Source organism: Halichoerus grypus, chromosome X (assembly GCF_964656455.1).
Source record: "Halichoerus grypus chromosome X, mHalGry1.hap1.1, whole genome shotgun sequence".
In the NCBI taxonomy this organism is placed as follows: Eukaryota; Metazoa; Chordata; class Mammalia; order Carnivora; family Phocidae; genus Halichoerus; species Halichoerus grypus.
The window spans coordinates 20,868,124-20,889,774 of record NC_135727.1 but is presented as its reverse complement, the minus strand read 5'-3'; the positions used below and the strand labels follow the sequence as shown (position 1 = coordinate 20,889,774).

At 37.7% G+C, this 21,651-nt stretch overlaps 1 protein-coding gene across 5 annotated transcripts in view; it reads left to right on the top strand.

Moving 5' to 3' along the window:
* SLC25A14 (solute carrier family 25 member 14) overlaps positions 1-21,401 on the top strand; it is a 30,061-nt gene extending 8,660 nt beyond the window's left edge. For 4 of the 5 annotated variants that reach the window (XM_078063870.1, XM_078063872.1, XM_078063871.1 and 1 more), the window contains 7 exons: positions 1,116-1,210; positions 2,693-2,778; positions 7,124-7,219; positions 12,012-12,136; positions 13,227-13,362; positions 19,896-19,976; positions 20,956-21,401. In XM_078063870.1, the coding sequence (XP_077919996.1) occupies positions 1,116-1,210; positions 2,693-2,778; positions 7,124-7,219; positions 12,012-12,136; positions 13,227-13,362; positions 19,896-19,976; positions 20,956-20,997 (661 nt within the window). In that variant the 3' untranslated portion in view covers positions 20,998-21,401. The remainder of the gene's footprint in view (positions 1-1,115; positions 1,211-2,692; positions 2,779-7,123; positions 7,220-12,011; positions 12,137-13,226; positions 13,363-19,895; positions 19,977-20,955) is intronic. The other variant, XM_078063873.1, reaches the window with a different exon arrangement.
* Positions 21,402-21,651: the final 250 nt, after the last annotated feature.

Here is a 21,651-nt window from a genome sequence, read left to right as displayed (position 1 = left end):
TTGGTAGAATTCCCCAGTGAAATTATCTGGGCCTGGAGATTTCCTTTTTGGGAACTTTTAAATTATAAATTAAAAATGTTTTAATGGTTATGAGACTATTCAGATTATCTGTTTCATCTTTTTTTGATGATTCCCACATTTTTATCTGTTTCATTTTGAGTTTTGGTAGTTCGTAGTTTTCAAGGAATTAGTCCATTTCTTCTGAGTTCTTGAATTTATGAGCATAAAGTCATTTATAGCATTCCCTTATTATCCTTTTAATGGCTGCAGAATTTGTGGTGCTCTCCATTTCATTCCTGATATTGGTGACTTATGTCTTCTTTCTTTTTATTACTGTGAACCTTGCTAGAGTTTTATCAATTTTATTGATTTTTTTCAAAAGAGCTATCTTTTTGTTTTATTGATTTTTCTCTGTTTTTCTGTTTTCAATTTTATTAATTTATGCTCTTTATTATTCCTTCCCCTTATGCTTGCTTTGGGTTTACTTTGCTCTTCTTTTTCTAATTTCTTGAGTTAGGGACTTAGATTATTGATTTGAGACTTTCCTCCTCTCTTTCTCTTCTTTTTTTTTTGGGTGGGCAGCAAAGCAAAGTTTATTGAGATAGTAAAGTGATAGTACAAAGCTCCTAAAGAGGGAGGGGACCCCAGAGGGTTGCCCGAGACTTTCCCTCCTTTCTAACGTAAGCATTTTGTGCCATAAATTTCCCTCTCAGCACTGCTTTGGCCGTATCCTACATATTTTAATAGGTTGAATTTTCATTTTCATTCAGTTCTGCATATTTTTAAAATTTCCTTTGAGAGTTCTTGTGAACCATGGATTGTTTAGAAATGTGTTGTTTAATTTCCAAGTGTTTGAGGATTTTCCTTATTGATTTCTAGTTTAATTCCATTATGGTCAGAGAACATACTCTATATGACTTCAGTTCTTTTAAATTTGTTGAGGTTTGTTTTATGATCCAAATGTGCTCTCTTCGTGAATGTTCCATGGGTTCTTGAAAAACATATTCTGATGTAGTTGGGTGGAATGAGGTGAGTAATGGAAATGAGTAAACTAGATATGTATAATCTACAAGTGCGCGTTGAGTATAATTGACTTTTTCTTTCTTTTTTGGCAGAATTGCCCCTGCCTTACTAAGACAGGCATCATATGGCACCATTAAAATTGGCATTTACCAAAGCTTGAAGAGATTATTTGTAGAACGTTTAGAAGGTCAGTATAGACTCATTCTCTTTTAGGGTAATACTCAGAGGGATTATTGAAATCGTGCTTACTGAGAAGCATGCATCATGGGATGCCTGAGAGTGGGTGACAGTCATTGCAAGGACAAAGCAAGGTCCTACTGACTTGGGATTAATCCTTGCAGAGGTGATATATGGGATAGAGGGAACTGCTCTTTAAGTTTGTCCCTTTTCCTATCAAAGAAAAAAAAAAAGGGTTCTGCTCATCACAGAGGGAACATGAGTAAGTTTGTCCAGAAAATTAATGCTGTCCTCATCAACAAAAGGACTTCAGCTATAAGCAATTCTCTAGCTGCCAATTTTGATAAGCTTTTGTTAGATGGAGTAATTTTAGACTGTTCTAGATTCTGTTATACTGTGGCCACCTTACCCACATTCAGCATTATCATATGTCTCTAAGTGTGCTGCTGCAGTGTTTCCAGCTTGGTACTGTACTTAATGGTTATTTTACCACAGGCCTAGGGCTTTTGCATGGTTGGGGATAGCTGGAGAGCCTTTTGATTAGTAATGTCTTTGAATTACTTTATTGTCCTAAATTGACTTTTTCTGGAGCCTCTTTGAGGATTCGGAAGGGTTTGCTTCCTAAAATAATTTCCTTTCACAGATGCTTCACTTGGGTTTACCTAGTTTCTATTTGTAGGCTCTTCATGGTAAGGAGGCATGGTGAAGATGGAATTTTCATTTTGGAACATTATGCTCTGTGGTTTCTTCTTTTTTTCTCTTTTGCTGAGCAGATTTAGTTTCAAATGACTGGTTTTTCATATTTGTCTACAGAATCTTCTTTAAATAAATAGAAGCTAGTAGATATCAAGGCCAGTCAAAATCAATATTTAGGTAATCTTTTCTGTTAAGATATAAGTTTTTATTTTTTAACATTTGGTTCCTAAGTCTTCTAGAGTTGATGATTCTCCAGAAAAGGACAAAAGAATTTTCTTTAGGTGTTTGAAATGATTGAAGAAGAAATACCACATTCTGAATTTATGTGGGTTACTGGCAGTTGCTGTATATAGAATAATAGGACACGTTCCAGTGTCTTTTAGAAATACTTTAAAAAAAATAATGATTTATGTTTCAGTACTGATTTGGGATCTAGAAATATTTGAGTTTCTTTAGTTTCATAAGCTTTGTGGTTCATTTCTTTTTTTTTTATTTAAAGATTTTATTTATTTATTTGACAGAGAGAGACACAGCGAGAGGGAACACAAGCAGGGGGAGTGGGGGAGGGAGAAGCAGGCCTCCCGCGGAGCAGGGAGCCTGATGTGGGGCTCGAACCCAGAACCCTGGGATCATGACCTGAGCCGAAGGTAGACGCTTAACGACTGAGCCACCCAGGCGCCCCTGTGGTTCATTTCTTACAGTCATTTCTCTGCCCAGGGTTCCTTTCCTCTGATAGATGAGTACTCTGTTCTTTGAAACTAGTACTTAATACAGACTTTTTTTTTCCTTTTTACAGATGAAACTCTTCTAATTAATATGATCTGTGGGGTAGTGTCAGGAGTGATATCTTCCACTATAGCCAACCCCACTGATGTACTAAAGGTAAGAGAGGTCTGGTAGCATTGGATGTGTACAAAGTGTTATGCAAAGAGCATGAACTTTGAGTCAGATTTGGGTTTATTTTTTTTTAAAGATTTTATTATTTATTTGGCAGAGAGAGACACAGCTAGAGAGGGAACACAAGCAGGGGGAGTGGAAGAGGGAGAAGCAGACTTCCCGCAGAGCAGGGAGCCCGATGTGGGGCTCGATCCCAGGATCCTGGGATCATGACCTGAGCCGAAGGCAGACGCTTAACGACTGAGTCACCCAGGCGCCCCCAGATTTGGGTTTAGATCTCCACTCTGTCACTTGCCAGCTATAAAACCTTGGGCAAATAACTGCTTTAAGCTTGGTTTCCTCATTTGTAAAATGAAGATAATTCAGTACTTATTGCATAGGGTTGTTTAGGATTAGCGATAATATATGTGAACTGCCTATCATACTTGGTAGATGTAGGTGCTCAGTAAATAGTAGTCAATTTATTATGATATGCATTAATCCATTGGTCTTTAATTTAGAGTAGGCAAACCCCTGTAAAATTCTTTCCAAGGACTATGCAATTTTAAGGGAATCAGTTTCTAGATCCCTTACTTCCATTTGTTTTCTTCTAAAATTGATCTGAGAATGAATGTGTTTTTTAAAAAAAAAATTTATTTATTTGTCAGAGAGAGAGAGAGAGAGAGCACAAGCAGGGGGAGCAGCAGGCAGAGGGAGAAACAGGCTCGTCACTGAGCAAAGAGCCCAATGTGGGACTCGATCCCTGGACGCTGGTATCATGACCTGAGCCGAAGGCAGACGCTTAAGCAACTGAGCCACCCAGGCATCCCAAATTTGTGTTTTTAAAAGTTGTTTCTCCACTTTACAAAAGAAAGGCATATTCCCCACACATTTCAGATCTTAGTATGGTATATTGACCTGTGGTGTAATCTGGGGTACCGGACAAAGGGATAAATTAAAATACAGTTTTTGGAGAAACCTCCTTTAATAGCTAATTGAGGTACCTTAGTCTATAATGCATCTGTCTTTTCTTGTCTTACCTATATTTCCATTAAGGGTGAGATTTGGCTTTAAAATGGTATATTTTGGTCTGTGTTGGGATATTTTGAATTCAGAACTAGAATAGCATAGATTAGTGGTGTTGATTTTTTAAAGATTTTATTTATTTATTTGACAGAGAGAGACATAGCGAGAGAGGGAACACAAGCAGGGAGAGTGGGAGAGGGAGAAGCAGGCTTCCTGCTGAGCAGGGAACCCTGTGCGGGGCTCGATCCCAGGACCCTGGGATCATGACCTGAGCCGAAGGCAGATGCTTAACGACTGAGCCACCCAGGTGCCCCAGTGGTGTTGATTTTTAAAAATATAATTGGATTTCTTTCAGATTTTATCAAAACAGGATGAAACATTTAATAATATCAATACTCATTTTATCTCATAAAGTGGTACACATTTTCTGCGTAGTTAATAACTTATTTAAACTTATGATTAATTAAAAGCAGTAAATATATGATTATAATGTCTGAGAGGGTCCCTAAGTTTTTGCATTTATTTTAGGGGAAATGTGAGAAAAAAGAGGACATATGCTTTATTTATTCGAAACCACAGGTGACTAGGTTAGTGAAAGAGAGATCTATTGCAATTCAGAGAATTTTGAGAACTGAGAGAGTGACTTGAAACACAGCACACCTGAAAGAAACCAGTGATGGTTGATGGAGAAAAGATATGACATTATCTTTCTGGGTTAAACAGAGTAATGTAGCTACAGAATTTTTATATCACTTTAGGTTTACAGAGCAAGTATTTATGAGGAGAATTGATTGTATCCTAAAAGTCCAGAACATTTGCAATATAATTACACTTGACCTTTTCAAGAACAATAATACTTAACTCCCTAAAGCTTCCTTTCTTATCCATCTGGATCCTCGATTTAATCACCTAAGTGATTTGCTTCAAGTTCCTGTCCCTCTGACCTGCCTGGTACGATTACAACCATGGACCAATGCTATAATCTCCCTTTTCCTTTCTTATACCTAGGTAGGGCTGAGGGTGCTGGGAATGGGGAAAATCACAACTTAGACCGTGACAGTACCAATATAGGATCTATAATCACAGTTGAGCTGTTCACTCCTTTCACATATCCTTGGACAACTTTTTCTCTGATTTCTTTTGTGTTACTTCCTTGCCTTTGTGTATGTAGCTGTCTTTCTGACTGTAATGCCTTTTCCCCCTTTCTTCATGAATTTATCCTTCAAGGCTGCTCAGGAACAGGGACAGGACTAGGACAAGTGAGGTATTCCCTTGGATGCAAAATGGAAGGGGACACCAAAAATTCAGTAATCAAGAGAAATAACACTTTTATGCAATATTTTTCAAAAACTAAAATGAGTGCAAAATACTCATGATGAATAAAATACCAATATTTTGTATAATTCATCTCACCTCACCCGAATCTCACCCCTTTGGATCCTGTCTTTAGTTAACTACAGTTTTGATATTTGGTTCATTGTGGGTTTTGTGCATAAATTTTCATGTTTTGAAATACTGCATTATTATTTGTCTAGATTACTGAGGTTTTTTGAGTCCCCCTCCTACATTTTGTGCTAGAGGAAAGTGCCACACTTACCTCACCATAGTCCCAGCCCTGCTCAGGAATCCCCTCCTTCAAGAAATCTCCTACTTAGAATAGGATATTTGTAGTTTCCATTTGTCTTTGTGACAGTTTCTATTCCAATTTAATTGAGTTTAGGTTTTTATTTCAAAACTCTTAGTAGCAATTGACTTTCCACATAAAAACATGCTGTTCCATGATTTCCCAGAGACATTTATTGAAACCTAGAGTTGCACGTCATGAAAATCAGACCACATCTGGGCCACTAATATTTAGTGACTGACTACTATGATTCTAAGTGTGCAGTCAGTGGGAAATTGTACCAAATCTTTCACAGGGCTTTTTAATGTTAGCTCTACTTTCTTGCACCTCTCAAAGGCTACTTTGCAGAATACAGTATCATGCTTTTTACAAATAGAATTCTATTTAAGGTCTTGTAAGCATGAAATTATATTTTAAAACCTTTTTTTGCTTTTAATAATTACATAAAGAATGCATGTTCAGTGTAGAAAAAAGTAGAAGGCAGGAGAAAAACACAAAAGAGGAAAATGCTCCCTTGTCTTATCATTCAGACTTAAACCACTGTCTACATTTGGGTGTGTATATGTTCATCCAGTCTCTTTGCTGTGCATAGTTATTTTTAAGTTTACATCGGTTTTTTTAAGGGTTTTATTTTTTATTTATTTATTTTTAAAGATTTTATTTATTTATTTGAGAGAGAGAGCACAAGCAGGGGGAACAGCATAGGGAGAAGGAGAAGCAGGCTCCCTGAGCAGGGAGCCCGATGTGGGGCTTGATCTCAGGACCCTGGGATCATGACCTGAGCCAAAGGCAGATGCTTAACTGACTGAGCCACCCAGGTGCCCCTAAAGATTTTATTTTTAAGTAATCTCTACACCCAACCTGGGGCTGAACTCACAACCCTGAGATAAAGAGTTGCATGCTCAGAGTGCCTGGGTGGCTCAGTTGGTTCAGCATCCGACTCTTGATTTATGCTCAGGTCGTGATCTCAGGGTGGTGGGATGAAGCCCCGTACGTATCAGGCTCTGCACTCAACAGGAAGTCTGCTTGAAATTCTCGCTCTCTCTCCCTGTCCTCCTACCCCCACTCATGCACATATGCACACTCTCTCTCAAATAAATAAATCTTAAAAAAATAAATGTATAAAAAAAGTCTCATGCTCTACCAACTGAGTCAGCTAGGCATCCATTAGTTTACATGTTTTTAATAAAAATGACATACCGTGCATACTGCTCTGCAACATGCTTTTTCTATGTAGCAGTTAATTGTTGACATTTTCCAATGTGAACAGATATTCTACAACAAAATTTGATGGCTGCATAGTATTCCATTAAATGGACATATCATAATTTATGCAACCAGTCCTTTGTTTTTGCTTTTAGACCTGCAGATTGTTTCTAGTTTTTTACTAAACTGATCACATTTTAAATGAATTATTTTCTGCCCTCATTGAGTACTTGTTCTCTCTTTCCTGCAAATTTTCTTTCAACTCCAGAATTGATGGACTTAGTATAAGGGATGTGAGGCTCATGAAAATCATTTTTATAAAATATACTTTGACACAAATTACATTTTTAAAATATATAGTTTGTCATTAATTTCATCATCATAGCAGGCTAATAGTTCTGATAATTCCCAAATACTGTTCTCTTTATTTTGAATAAGTGAAACATCTCATTTTGGTCTCTGTTAAAACAGAGAGTAAGAATCTTCTTATTTTAGATTCGAATGCAGGCCCAGGGGAGTTTGTTCCAGGGCAGCATGATCGGCAGCTTCATTGATATATACCAACAGGAAGGTACCAGGGGTCTGTGGAGGGTGAGTACTCTTTTCCTGGTATTATTTTATGCCCATTTCCTATACTTTGCAAAGAATACTTTTTATATACAGCCCTATAATTATGAATTGTCATCTTACACTGTTTAAGATTCTTGGTAACCCAGAAGATAAGGTAAGAAACTTCTTACCACCTATGAAAGGATCAAAACTTACCAGTTGTCTTTATTTCTGCTTAATGTTTGGGGGTTGTGTGAGAGAAGGTTATTATATTATTTAAGGTAGTCATTTGGTTTGCTCAAATTGACAGTGAATTTAGTTCTTCAATATATATTTTTGCTAGTTTTGTACTAACACAGCAGTATATGTTTATGATAGTCTCTGTTTACCTAAAACAACTTTTTTAACCTTATAGAAAGTAAAAGTTGTACTATAAAATTTTGAGATCTATAGAAGAGAAAAAACCCAGTAGTCTCAGTAGCTAGAGATAATCACTGTTAACTTTTTATCATATTATCTTCCAGTTTTTTATCTATACTCCTTTTTTATTGTTGTTCCTATAACTTTTTATCTTATTTTAATCACTTAATATTGTAATACTAAGTAAGACTACTAGTAGAATATGCAGAGAGAGTAGAATGGAAAATCCATTAATAGGCTCTTAAAGAAGAGAGCTTTGTTTTTTTCTTCCTTTATATTTTCCCCCAACTTCCTATAAAAATTTTCAAACATACAGAAACGTTGAAAAGAACAGAACATACCCAGATTAAATGACTGTTATAGTCTGGCTATATTTGCTTTATCTGTGTGTATGTGTATACACAGATAAACACACACACGTTCTTTGTTTTTTGTGTTTCTTTTTTTGTTAAACTATTTGAAAGGAAGTTGCAGACATCCTGGTACTCTCCTAAATAGTTCTATGCATCTCCTAGGAATAAGGACATTTTCCTACATAGTAATACATAATAACAATATCATTATCACACCTAAGAAAATTAACAAGTCCCTAATACGTAACATCTAGTTTATATTCAAATTTCCTTTATTGATGAGACCAGGCCAATTTTCTTACAGAATGTTTCCCCTGTATTTCCTGCAAACTGGAAGTTAGGTCTGTTGGCTTGATTAGATTCATGTTAAACATTTTGGTACGAGAACTTCATAGGTGACACTGTATATTTCATATTGCATCACAGCATGAAGCATATGTTAGGTTGTCCCACAATTAATGATGCTGAATTTGATTACTTGGTAAGACAATGTCCACCAGATCTCACCATCGTAAAAGATTTAAGTTTTCTCACTTTGTAATTAGCAGGTAATCTGTAGGATGACATTCTAGCAATATGCATATATCCTGTTATTTAATAACCTTTCACCTAATGGTCTTAGCATCCATTAATGATCCGTGAGGTTTGCTTTTTGATAACAGGGTGCACGTTCTTGATTAATTTAAAACCAGAAAATGGACCTAACTAGAAATTTTTCACAAACTAATGCTAAGGGAAAGACAAAGAGCAATAAATACAGCAGGGAGATTTTGTCAGGGGAACATAGCTACTTTATTTTTAATTAAAAATTTTAATTGTGGTAAAAGACATATAACATAAAACTTACCATCTTAACCATTTTTAAGTATACAGTTCAGTAGTGTTAAGTACATTTACGTTGTTGTTCAGCCAGTCTCTGGAACTCTTTTCATCTTGTAAAATTGGAACTCCATACCCATTAAACAACTCCTCCCCATTTCCCCCTGCCCCTAGCCCCTGGCGACCATCCTCCTATCTGTCTCTATGAATTTGGCTTTTCTGGGTACCTCATGTAAGTGGAATCATACAGTATTTGTGTTTTTCTTACTGGTTTATTTTACTTAGCATAATGTCCTCCAGGTTCATTCTTGTTGTCACATGTCCTTCCTTTTTTAAGGCTGAATGATCTTCCATTGTATGTATATGCCACATTTTATTTATCCCTTCATCTGTTAATGGGCATGTAGATTGTTTCTGTATCTTGGCTCTTGTGAATTATGCTACTCTGAATATGGGTGTGCAAATATCTCTTCAAGACTCTGATTTCAGTTCTTTTGTGTATATGCCCAGAAGTGGGATTGCTGGATCATATGGTAATTCTGTGTTTAATATTTTGAGGAACAGAGCATAGCTACTTTTATGATCCAGGCTGCTCACATCATCCAGGCATGTAAGATAAAGAAGTGAAGTACATTGTGTTATGTGTTCTTTTGACACAGACATGTATTATTTGCATGTTAAAATACAGGAATATTTTTTCATTTCAACAAGGAAATAGGTTTGCATTTTTCTTCAAACACATGGTCTTTGTTAGTGTTTTATTTTTCTGCTTTGATTTTCACATGGGTGGGTACTGGAAACATTTTATTTTCTAACTCCATTGTAAGAAATAACAGCACAAGTGCAGTAACAAAGTGTAACTGGTACTTATATCAGAGTTGGAGAGACTGTAGAGAGTGATGGGGACTCTGGTGAACTGGAGATCACCTGCCCTGTTCATTGCTGTCATGCATGATGGGAATCCAGTGTGGCCAAATTTTCTGGGCTTTCAAGAGAAGCTGGAGATCTTCATTCCTGTGTGAAGTGTCCTGTTTTTTGTATGTTGACAGGTAATTCATCCTTCTAGAAATACTGTGTAGGCCACACACAACATTTCTGTGGCCTGAATTCGGCCCATGGGCTCCTGTTTGGGGCCTTACTATTCAGCAAGGTTGTCTTCTGTGCAGATCATCTTCTAACACAGTTGAACAGGTGGAAAGGTCAGAGAGAAAGGCACTGTTGGGCCAGCCAGCCTGATCAGCAGAATCAGACATCTCCTAGGGATAGCACAGCTATATCATTTCCATTTTATAAATTGAGTTTGGCAATTTATAGATGATTGAGCACTTTAATATAACAGGTATCCAAGAAAGCAGTTGTTCCCATGGTGTATTTTCAATTTTAAATAACATTTAAACAGGGTTATAAAAGTAAAACATTCATTGTGAATTTTTTAAAATATAAGAAAGGCATAAAAATAAAAATTAACTTATGTTACCCTAATTCCAGATAAAGAAAAATATTTTGGTATATTTTCTTCTAATCCTTTATAAAAATTTGGTGTTTGTGCATATATCCTTTTCCCCAAAGTTAGAATAATGCTATGTCTTGCCTTCTTTAATGTTACCAGCATTTTCTTGTGTCATTAATATTCTTCAAAAATGTGACTTTTAAAGTTCTAGCAGCCCTGTGTTGTAACATGATTTGTGATAGGGGTATTCTGCTAGTGAGTGAAATGCTGATAGCATCCACAGGAAGACTGCTTTGCCTTTCCTTCTCCCTGGCTGCATTATACCTTTGCTGTCATCCTGGTGTGTCTTTTCTGCATATCCTAAAATTCTGTAAATTAAACTTGGAAGCTCTCCTCTCTCCACTGACTTTTGCTTCATGGTTTTATTTTTTTTTAATAACATCTTTATTGAGATAATTTGCATACCATAAAAATCACCATCTTGAAGTATGTAATTTTAAAAGATTTATTTATTTATTTTGGAGAGTGAGCGTGTGCGTGCACGCAAGAGAGAGAGAAGAGTGCATGTGGGCACGTGAGCAGAGGATGAGGGAGAGAGAATCCTAAGCAGACTCCCCGCTGAGCAGGGAGCCGGACGCAGGGCTTGATTTCATGGCCCTGAGGTCATGACCTGAGCTGAAATCAAGAGTTGGACACTCAACTGACTAAGCCACCCAGGTGCCCCTTGAAGTGTGTAATTTAATGGTTTTTAGTTTATTTACAGACTTGTGTAACCATCACCAATGTGTAAGTTTAGAACATTTTCATCACCACTAAAAGAAACCCCCTATCCATCAACAATCACTTCCATGTCCCCCAACCTTCCTAGCCCTAGACAACCACTAATCTACTTTCTGTTTCTCTAGATTTGCCAATTCTGGCATTTCATATAAATGGAATCATAAAATATATGGCGTTTGTGACTGGCTTCTTTCATTTAGCATACTGTTTTCAAGTTTCATCTGTGTTTTAGCATTTATCAGTACTTTTTTTTATAGCTGAATAATAATTGATTGGTGTGAAATTGCTAAGTCATATAGTAATTCTGTATTTAACTCCTTGAGGAATTCCCAAAGTATTTTCCACAGTGGCTGCCCCCCATGTTACATTCCCACCAGCAGTGTATAAGGGTTTCAATTTCTCCACATCGTCACCAATACTTTTTATTATTATTATTATAGCCATCCTACTGGTGTGTAGTAGTATGTCACTGTGATTTTGATTTGTCTTTTCTAATGACTGATGATGTTGAACATATTTTCTTAATGCTTATTGTCCATTTGTGTATCTTCTTTGAGGACATGTTTATTCAGATATTTTGCCCATTTTTAAATTGGGTGGTTTGTCTTTTTATTGTTGTGTTGTAAGAGTTCTTTATACATTCTGGCTACTAGCCCCTTATCAGATATATGATTTGCAAGTATTTCCTCCCATTATGTGGGCTGTCTTTTCACTTTCTTGGTGATATCCTTTGAATCACAAAAATGTTTAATTGTGATGAAGTCTGTTTTATTTTTGTTTCTTTTGTCACTTGTGCTTTTGGTGTCATATCAATGATTTTATTTTTAGTACAGTAAGTGAATTGGGATTTATAAGTGTTCCACTATTAGCCACTGATTTGAAAGGATGACCTCTGTACTTCAGACTTGGATTTTTATGTCACTTTGTAACTTCCAACCTATTTTGTTCACTTTTAGACTTATGTTACTACTTGTGTATTTCTTTGGTGTGTAATATCACTTATGTTTTGCAGGGTGTCGTCCCAACTGCTCAGCGGGCTGCCATCGTTGTGGGCGTGGAGCTACCGGTCTATGATATTACAAAGAAGCACTTAATATTGTCAGGGGTGATGGGAGACACAATTTTAACTCACTTTGTGTAAGTGTGATAGGTTGTACTTGTTCCGTATTTCCATTATTTTGAGCACAAAAAGCATCTTTCACTGAAGTCCTTATATAGAATCAATAATGGGTACAGGTGGTCTAAATACCCCTGTCTTTCTTATCACCAGAACTTCGAGCCTTCCAGTACTTATACAGAGATCCCAGATGCTATGGGTACTTTGGTACTTGGTAGCAGTGTCTATTACAACAGCCTATCAGATGTCTGTAGGATTTGAATTTGTTCATACACAGCCTCTGTATCTAAACTTATCTGTTATTTGCTCTGGTTAATTTTGGATCAGAAAGCAAACTTTTCTCAATGAGAATGAGAAAAAAGTGAAAATTTATAGGGCCTGTGAAACAAAACCACAGTTTTGGGCTGAAAACTGTTGCTAATCTCAATTTACATTCTCTTCATCTTACAACTTTTATGACACTTTACTGCTCAAATGCATTTGGTATATGATGCTGTGGTATGAAAACTTTATATAACTAATAGATGACTTGTGATACTTTCTGCTTAGGGATCTTGCTAGACTTAAAAATTGCTCCCCCCCCCAAAAAAAAGGCTGAGTTTTGGATTAAAAAGTGAAGGGGATAAATTTTTTTAAAAAAGATTTACCTATTCATTCTAGAGAGAGAAAGTGAGTGAGTGGGGGGAGGGCAGAGAGAGAATCACCAAGCAGACTCCCTGCTGTGCACGGAGCCCAAGGGGCTCGATTCCACAACCCATGAGATCATGACCTGAGCCGAAACCAAGAGTCAGAAGCTCAACCAATTGAGCCACCCAGGTGCCCCTAACTTTTTTTTTAAGATTTTCTTTTTAAGTAAATATGGGGCTCAAACTTACTACCCAGAGATCAAGAGTTGCATACTTTACTGACTGAGCCAGCCAGACATCCCATGGAGATAACTTTTGAGTGATGTTTCTTTAGAAAATATTTCTCTTTAGATTGTAATGAAAGGGCAAGAGCCAGATTTTATCTGATGAGTCTGACTCACTGTACATTTACGCATTTATGTTTGGCTTAATTTCTGTTTAGTCACGGTTAGAAGTGAGGCAGTCTAAAAGTTTTCACCTTTAGTTCCAGCTTTACATGTGGCTTGGCTGGCGCTCTGGCTTCCAATCCAGTTGATGTGGTTCGAACTCGCATGATGAACCAGAGGGCAATCGTGGGACATGTGGACCTCTACAAGGGTACTTTGGATGGCATTTTAAAGGTATACACACTGTAGACTTGTTTTACATTTTTAATTTTCTTTGATATCTCAGACATTCAGTCCTTATTCTTAGTTGCTATGTATCGTTTTGAAGATGGAAGAATCATGATGTATATATTTAATAGCCTCTCAGAGTAATTCCCAGGTAGAAAAGCTATCTCTTTGGCAATCTGCTGATACACATTGGTCCTTAATATTATTATTCCAATTTGGATGCTTGAGACTGCAGGATACTTTTATTGATAGCACCATGTAGAATTATTGATAGAAGGGACTTAACATATCCCACATTTGCCTGCTTCAGACAAGACGGAGACCCTGTAATAGAAAATCCAGTACTCAATTTCAGTTTAGTATTGTGCTATTGTTCAGACTTTGCCTTTGAAAAGTTTCTGCTCTTATATTTGTAGGAAGCTGAATATCATAAATGTATGATGTAGTCACTAGTGATCATCCTTCTACAAAAAGCAAATTTGCAGCTGAAATATGACATTTCCATATGGTTTCTCTGCTGCTATCAGTTTAGTTTAACAACCATTTATTATCTACCAGGCACCATTTTGTAGATACAGAGAAATTAGACTATACTGCAGGTGTGCAGACAGATAACTAACACAGCTTGGTAAGTGATAAACTCAGGGACCTAGGGGAGGGAATTTTAGTCTAATTTGGAAGTTTAGGATAGGCATCTTGAATAATAGTAACTCACGTCCATTGAATGCTTTACTGTGTATCAGAAACCGTCCTAATGAGACTTACATATATTCATTCACTTAATCCTCATCATTATCCCAGGAGGTAGATCCTGAAGCACTAACCTGACCAAGGTTTCACAGCTAGTGGGATTTCAGCTCAGACCATTTGGCTTCAAACCAACATTTTTAAGCTCTATACTATAGTGCTTTTCTCATGTTGATGGCTAAGGGTTAATTAAGTTATAAAGGATATTGAATGCCATGCTGAGGTGCTTGGGCTTTTTTCTTTTTACTTGATGAGGAGCTGTTGAAAGATTTTAATCAAGTCAGATTTGTATTTTAGGTCACTTTGGCTTTGTAGAGCCTGGATCTGAGATAGTGGTTCTCAGTCTTTGATGCACCTTTGGAATCACCTGGGGAACTTTCACAGCTCCTGTGTCTACCTTTTAGACCAGTGAACTCAGAACTTCTGGGAGTAGGACCCAGGTTGAAAGTATTTTTAAAACTCCTCAGGTGATTGCAATGTTCACCTAAGGTTGAAAGTCATTAATTTAAGGGGATAAGCCTGGAGCAGTGGTTCTTAAGACATTAACATGGAACCTAATTACCTGGAGGGCTTATTAAAATGCAGATGGCTGGTTGGGCCCTGTCACCAGAGGCCCCATCACCAGATTCTGATTCAGTAGGTCTGGAGTAGGACCTGAGAATTTGCATTTCTAACAGTTCTCAGGCAATATTGATGCTGCTAATCTGGGTACTACACTTTGAGAAACACTGACTTAGAGATAGGGGAGCTGATTAGAGGGCTTTTATAGTAATCTAAGTTAGAGGCAATGAAGCCTGAACTTGAGCATTGTAGTGGGGATACAGAAGGTGGGATAAAGTTGAGAATAATTTAGTTGATAAAGTCAATAGGATTCGATTGACTGGGTGTGGAGAGGTGTGGGAGGAAGGAGGTGTCAGGGATAACTTCCTGGTTTTTTTGTTTTGGTGACCATGTGGTGATACTCACTGACAGGCATCACAGGAAGAGGAGCAGGTTTTTTGGGAGATAGTACAGTTTTGGACACTTAGTTTGAAGTGCATGAGGAACACCCAGTGGATCTATTTGGATATCTTAGTCTTAACTCGGGGGGAGAGTTTGGGGGTATAGATAGGAGCCTGGGGAATCAGTAGTGTACGGGTGTTACCTAACTGTGGAGGGGAAGACCAAGGAGAAAAGGTAGAGGAGTTCCCATCTTTTTTTGCCTTTCTAGCACACTAGAGTATTATGAGCTCCTTCCATTAATAGTGATTCAGAGTAAGTGATTCTCAGACTCTGGGGAGTAGAGTTTGGTAAAAGCCTCTCAATATTTCTGACATGCTTATCCTTCCACGTGACAATTGGTGTAGGGACAAAGGTAGGGCCAAGGAAATAACTCTGGGGAATACCGATTGCTAAGGGCTTGGCAGGTGGGGAACCTAGGAAAGAAACCAAAAGATAACAGGCAAAAGATATGAGGAAACTTGAGTCATGGAAGCCAAGGGAGTAATGAGTTTCAAGAAGAGTACTTATTTAATGCCAACTGGAATAGAGAGATCCAGTATAAGACCTACAAAATATCTGTTGGATTTAATATGCTCTAGAGGAGGTTTGCTGGGTTGGTGTTTGCAAAAGCTAGATTGCATTGAGGAGTGTGTTTAATTATTCATTGAATACAAAAATGTTTAAGTCTTTTTTTATTATTTATTTATTTGACACAGAGAGAGGGACAGCTAGAGAGGGAACACAAGCAGGGGGAGTGGGAGAGGGAGAAGCAGGCTCCTGGCCGAGCAGGGAGCCCGATGCAGGGCTTGATCCCAGGACCCTGGGATCATGACCTGAGCCGAAGGCAGACGCTTAATGACTGAGCCACCCAGGCGCCCCCAAAAATGTTTAAGTCTTAAGTGCCAGGTGCTGTTCTAGTTGGGTGAACAAAAAGTTTCAGCCTTCATGATACTTGTAATAGAGACAGATAAACACATAGGAATCAAGGGTAAGTAGACAAGTGTAAAATGCTTTCAAGAAGGTTGGTTAAGAGGAGATAGAAGGCACAATAATAGAGTAATAGGTAGCATTTAGTGAATGCTTATTATGTGCCACACACTGTGGTATATTCTTTAACTCACAGTAACCCTATGGAATAGATATATTTTCCAATTTTATAAAAAAGGGAACTCAGGTCAGAGTGGCTAAGTATTTACCCAAGATTACACACTTAATAAGTGGCAGATCTGGGACTTAAACCAGATTCTGATTCCAAAGTTTATATAACCACCATGTTGTATTGTATTGGCAGAAACATGTTTTCATATTGGCAGTAATCTTTACTTATATTTACTCACTCATTCACTTATTTGCTGTTGAAATTCTTTATAATGACTGCTCTATATTGTCATTATATATAATCACATCATGCTTTATTTTTTTCATCAGTAAGAGTCCCAGAGCACTAGTGAATGGAGTTACGCATTCATCCTGACATTAGAAACAAACAGCAGCAAATCTTATCCTGTCACCTCTATCTTAAAACCTTTGAATGGCTTCTCATTGACTGAAGGCTCTATATGATTTGGCCCCTTTTTCCTTCTACAGCTTTATTGCTGCTACCTTTATTCTACATTCCAGATGGACTGTACAAGTTCTGGTAGACTTTCTTTCATTCCCAAATTTTCATCCATGCCACATACTTTGTTAGATGCCCCCACACTAGCCTAAATATCCTTTTCACTTGGCTAGCTCCTATTCATTCTTCAGATCTCATTACTTTTTCATAAAGGCCTTCCCTGACTGTTGAACTAGGTTATGTGTACATAGTTTCTTGTACTTGCTCTGTCAACATTTATTATATTTTTTAAGACATCTTTCTTGAGAACTAATTTACATATCATAAAATTACCTATACAGAGTGGCTTTTGGTATATTCACAGGTATGTGTGACCATTATCACCACAGTTGATTTTAGAACATTTTCATGAATTCAAAAAGAAACCTTGTACCCTTCAGTTATCACCCCCCTTTTCCCTCCCTCCCTCCCAGTCCTAAAATACCACTAATCTACTTCCTGTCTCTGTAGATTTGCCTATTCTGGATATCTCATATAAATGGAATCATAGGATATGTGACCCTTTTGACTGGCTCCTTTCACTTACCATAATGTTTCAAGGTTCATTCATGTTGTAGTGTGTATCATTGTGTTTTTCTTTTTATGGCTGGATAATATCCCATTGTATGATTATATCACATTTATTTACACTTGTTACATTTTATTGTAATTGCTTTTAATGTCCGTCTGTCCCCCTACACTGTCCCCCTAGACATGTAAGTTCCATGAAGGCAGGGCTATGTGCATCTTAATCACTTTATCCACAGAAATTATTTATTGAATGGATGCATAACTTTACGAAGTAGTCTTTTGTCTCTGTTATCTACAGAAGTTCTTGTTTGTTTTCACACAACTGCCTGAAGCCCAAAAGTGGGCCTCCCAGTCCTAATGTTCTAAAGGAGTTGGTCACTGTTTTGGGGCTCTTGAAAGATTCATATGGCTCATGGGAGTGTTAGAGATCCTCACTGTGTTTGTATGTTCATTTACTCAACAAATATTCATTAGGTATTTATTGGGAACTTTCTTGTGGCAGACAGTGTTAGGTGGTGGGGTTATAATGGTGAACAAGATAAACATAGTCCCTGTTGTCCTGGGGACCACATTCTAGTTGGGGGAGACAGACAATAAACACAAAAAATAATATAATTTTAGGTAGAAGTAAATGCTATGAAGACATTAACAGAGCATGAAACAGTGACTTGGTAATGATGGTAGGGAAATACTTCAGCTAGGCTAGCCAGGAAAAGGCTGTGAGGAGGTGACATTTGAGCAGAGGTCTGAATGATGAGAAGAAGGTGGCCACATGAAAATCTGAGAGAAAAACATTTCATAAAGAAGGAACAGGTACAGAGGCCCTGAGTTGGGAATGAACTGGATATGTTCAAGGGTTAAAAAGAAGGCTGGTGTGGCTGAGTGTGGTAAATGAAGGAGAGAGTAGCAGGAAATGAAACTGGAGAGACTGGCAGAGGCTGAATCATGTAGGATCCTGCAGGTCATCGAAGAAAATATGCAATTAGAATGAAATCCACAGGGAAGCCATTGGAGAGCATCAGGCAGGAAAGTGACACTATAATTTAATACATAAATTAACTGTATTTATTATATTGGATTGTATCTCTAAGGTCCCTTGCCATTTTAGCAGTCTAACTCTAGGTTATCTGCATCTGGGCTTTATTTTGGCTGAATTTCACAATTTTCCAACATTAATTTTGGTCTGAGACCTTCAACATTGGCTGGTAATCCATTGGGGGGAAGCATATTACCACTCTGTTTCTATAAAAAGTGCCCTTATTCTGTTACTGTTGGCTCGAAAAAAGTGGTTATGATAATTATCTTGAGTATTCTAATCTATAGGATGGGATAGGGGATATTTATAAGTTTGGATTCTCATATTATTGTCTTATCCAAATATATCCATGTTTTAGTGTAGTGGTGGATTTTACTTTACCAGTGGAAGGGCAGAATAACATTTTCAATGGCCCAGTGCCTAACATACAGGAGTTACTTAATAGATATTTTAAAACAATCCGTCCACTAAATAGGAACTGTTTCTGTTGGCTGAATTCAACACACACCACCAGTTTATGACCTTTGGTATGCATAATTTGTCATTTAATTTTAATAACCACTCAGTGGGTGTGTGTAGGGCTCCCACTGTATAAAACAGGAAACCTAAACTCAAAGCAATTCACATTGTTCCTCATGTAATCCTGAAAGCATTTGCATGAGGTAGTCCACGTTTCTGATGAAACAGAAGGATAGTGACTTACCCACCTCCCTATTCCCTTACCCTACTTCCGTTTTCCTACTAGAATTTGTCATTTCTGAATATAATATCTATCAATCTGTGTATTTGTTTATCAGCTCTGCTGGAGTATGCACTCCATGAGGGGAGGAGCTGTATAAGTTCTCTCTTCCTGTATAACCAATCACTCCAAAACTCGGTGCCTTAAAACAACAAACATTATCTCGCTGTTCCGTGGGTCAGGAATTCAGAAGCAACCTAGCTCCGTGATTTCAGCCTAGATTCTCTCATGAGATTGTAGTCAGATGTCAAGCTAGGGCTGCAGCCATCTGAAGGCTTGGCTGGAGCTGGGATATCTGCTTCAAAGATCACTCACATGGCTATTGGCAGGAAGCCTTATTTTCTCACCATTTGGGCCTCTCCTCATGACAGGACAGCTGGCTTTCTCTACTGTGAACAATTCAAGAGAGAAAAAGAAGCAAAAGCCTTTTAGATATAAAACATCTTTTACAACATAACGTGGAGGTGACAGAGTACTGCTGTATTCTCTTGGTGACACAGACCTCTCCTGGGATGTTGTGGGAGGGGTTACACAAGGGTATGAATAACTGGCGGTGGCTTTCATTGGGGTCATCTTGGAGGCTGGCTGCCACAGGTACTTCTCTGGTTTACTATAATAGTAATATTACTACTAATAATATTACTATAATAGTAATAATAGTAAACTAGAGAAGAGTACCGTAAACATCAAGAAAGAGTACCTTGCATATAGAAGGTGCTTAAATATTTGTTGAATGAGTAGGTAGATTCAGAGTACATATGAATTCAAAATGTATGTCTTTAGAAAAACAGCATTCATGGAGCCATAAGTTGTTGGAGAGGGACATGGAAGAGGAGTACTAAAATAAGAGTTACTGTCAGTTGTAAATAGTAAGGGGAAATCACTCTGTTTTTTATTATGTCCCTCAGATGTGGAAACATGAGGGATTTTTTGCACTCTATAAAGGATTTTGGCCAAACTGGCTTCGACTTGGACCCTGGAACATCATTGTATCCTTTTAGAATATGAGAATGAAATCAGATGCTTCAAGCTCCCAGGTAATTCTAGATTATGGGAAGGAAAATTTGATTATTGACACCTTTAGGCAAGTGAGAAACTGAAGCATTCTAATTGTGACCATTGAGGATGGAACTAATAGAGAAATGACTTTCAGCTGGAGTCTAGTACAAACTGAAGGCAGCAGAAAAGATATACCAAAATTTCCTCTTTAAAACAGAACAAGTACAACCAAATCTGGAAGGGGTTATGAAGTTTTTGGAAACCCTGTTGGGATTTGCCCTAGGAAAGTACATGCTGAGGTGGTCCATATTTCCTACTCCTAACTATAGGACCAAAGTAATGGGAAATAATAAGACAGAAAACACTCTTAGAGCAAAGGAATCCAGGCCAAGTAGGGCTGTTTCCTCATGGGTGGATCTCCTTTCTTTAGCCGTGTTTGAGTGCCTCCTCTGTGTAGAGAGATGAATTGGATATTGTGTGTAGTTTATGTGTATAGTGGTGAGTATTGCAGGGTTGAAAAATAATTCCTTGCCCTTGCAGAGACTATAGGTTGATGGAGATAGTATCTCTTCTCCCTCCTTGGGATTGATCTAATCACCTAAAGTCTGTAACAGTTACTCTTAGCATGGAATTATATGTTGTCATTAATATTCTTCGGGGTGGAGGTGGTGGTGGTGGTGGGTGTGTCTGTGTGTGCGTGTGTCTGTGTGTGTCCTGTTTGCCCCTGAAGACAATAAGTATGTTAGTTTTAATCTGTTTTTGTTACTACATGCCAAATCATAATGGGGACATGGTGGGCACTCAGCACATGCTTGACTTGCCAGGTATTGTTTTTAAAAAGACTTAAGCAAGTGCAACTCAGAAGAGCCCAGACTAAATACCTCAATGTAAGAGAATGCAGTACACAATTTTAGAACTTGGTTAGGTTTTCACTATCAATCCAGTGATCTTCCATGACTTACTCTTCAGTTTTTTATTACATACGAGCAGCTCAAGAGGCTTCAGATCTAAGGACTGAATTATATGTGAGCCAAGCCCTGCCAACCTTTCTACTCTTTTCCCTTTTTCTGTGTTCTAATGTATTTTGACAAAGTTGTGTTTACTGAACCACTGGTCTCCCAGGAGCCTCCTGATGGAAGAACTATAGGATGGTTCAAAATTGTTCATGTGTTTGTGTTACCATGTTAACTTTTTCCCTGAGAGGAAGTGTTAACATTGAGACTCTGGCCCCAGATTGGTATCTTCTATGAAGATGGATACTGATGGATGACATTCAACATGGCCTTCTTTTCAAATGTTGGTTAAATGTAGTTGGTTAGCCCCAGACTTGGGCTAGAGCAGAAGGCATAGGCCAGGGCAGTTACTGCTATGTATGTTTCAGACCTCGGTTCTCATTAAAGTATTTATTGGCAGAATCACTTTGGCTTTGTTTTCATTTACTACTTTCTCTTTGGCCAGCTATTTAAGTTACATTCTCCAGAAAGTGATAAAGGTTACTATGAAATTGAGTCTGGACTCTTAAAGCACATTTATGGGAATAGACAGAGTGCATTGTGTTTTCCCACTGCCACTCGTCGTCATAATGCTACTTACTTGTAAACATCTGGTAAATGGTTCTTTCCTAAGCATGAATAACCAAACAAGTGGCTCATTTGGAAGTTTCTA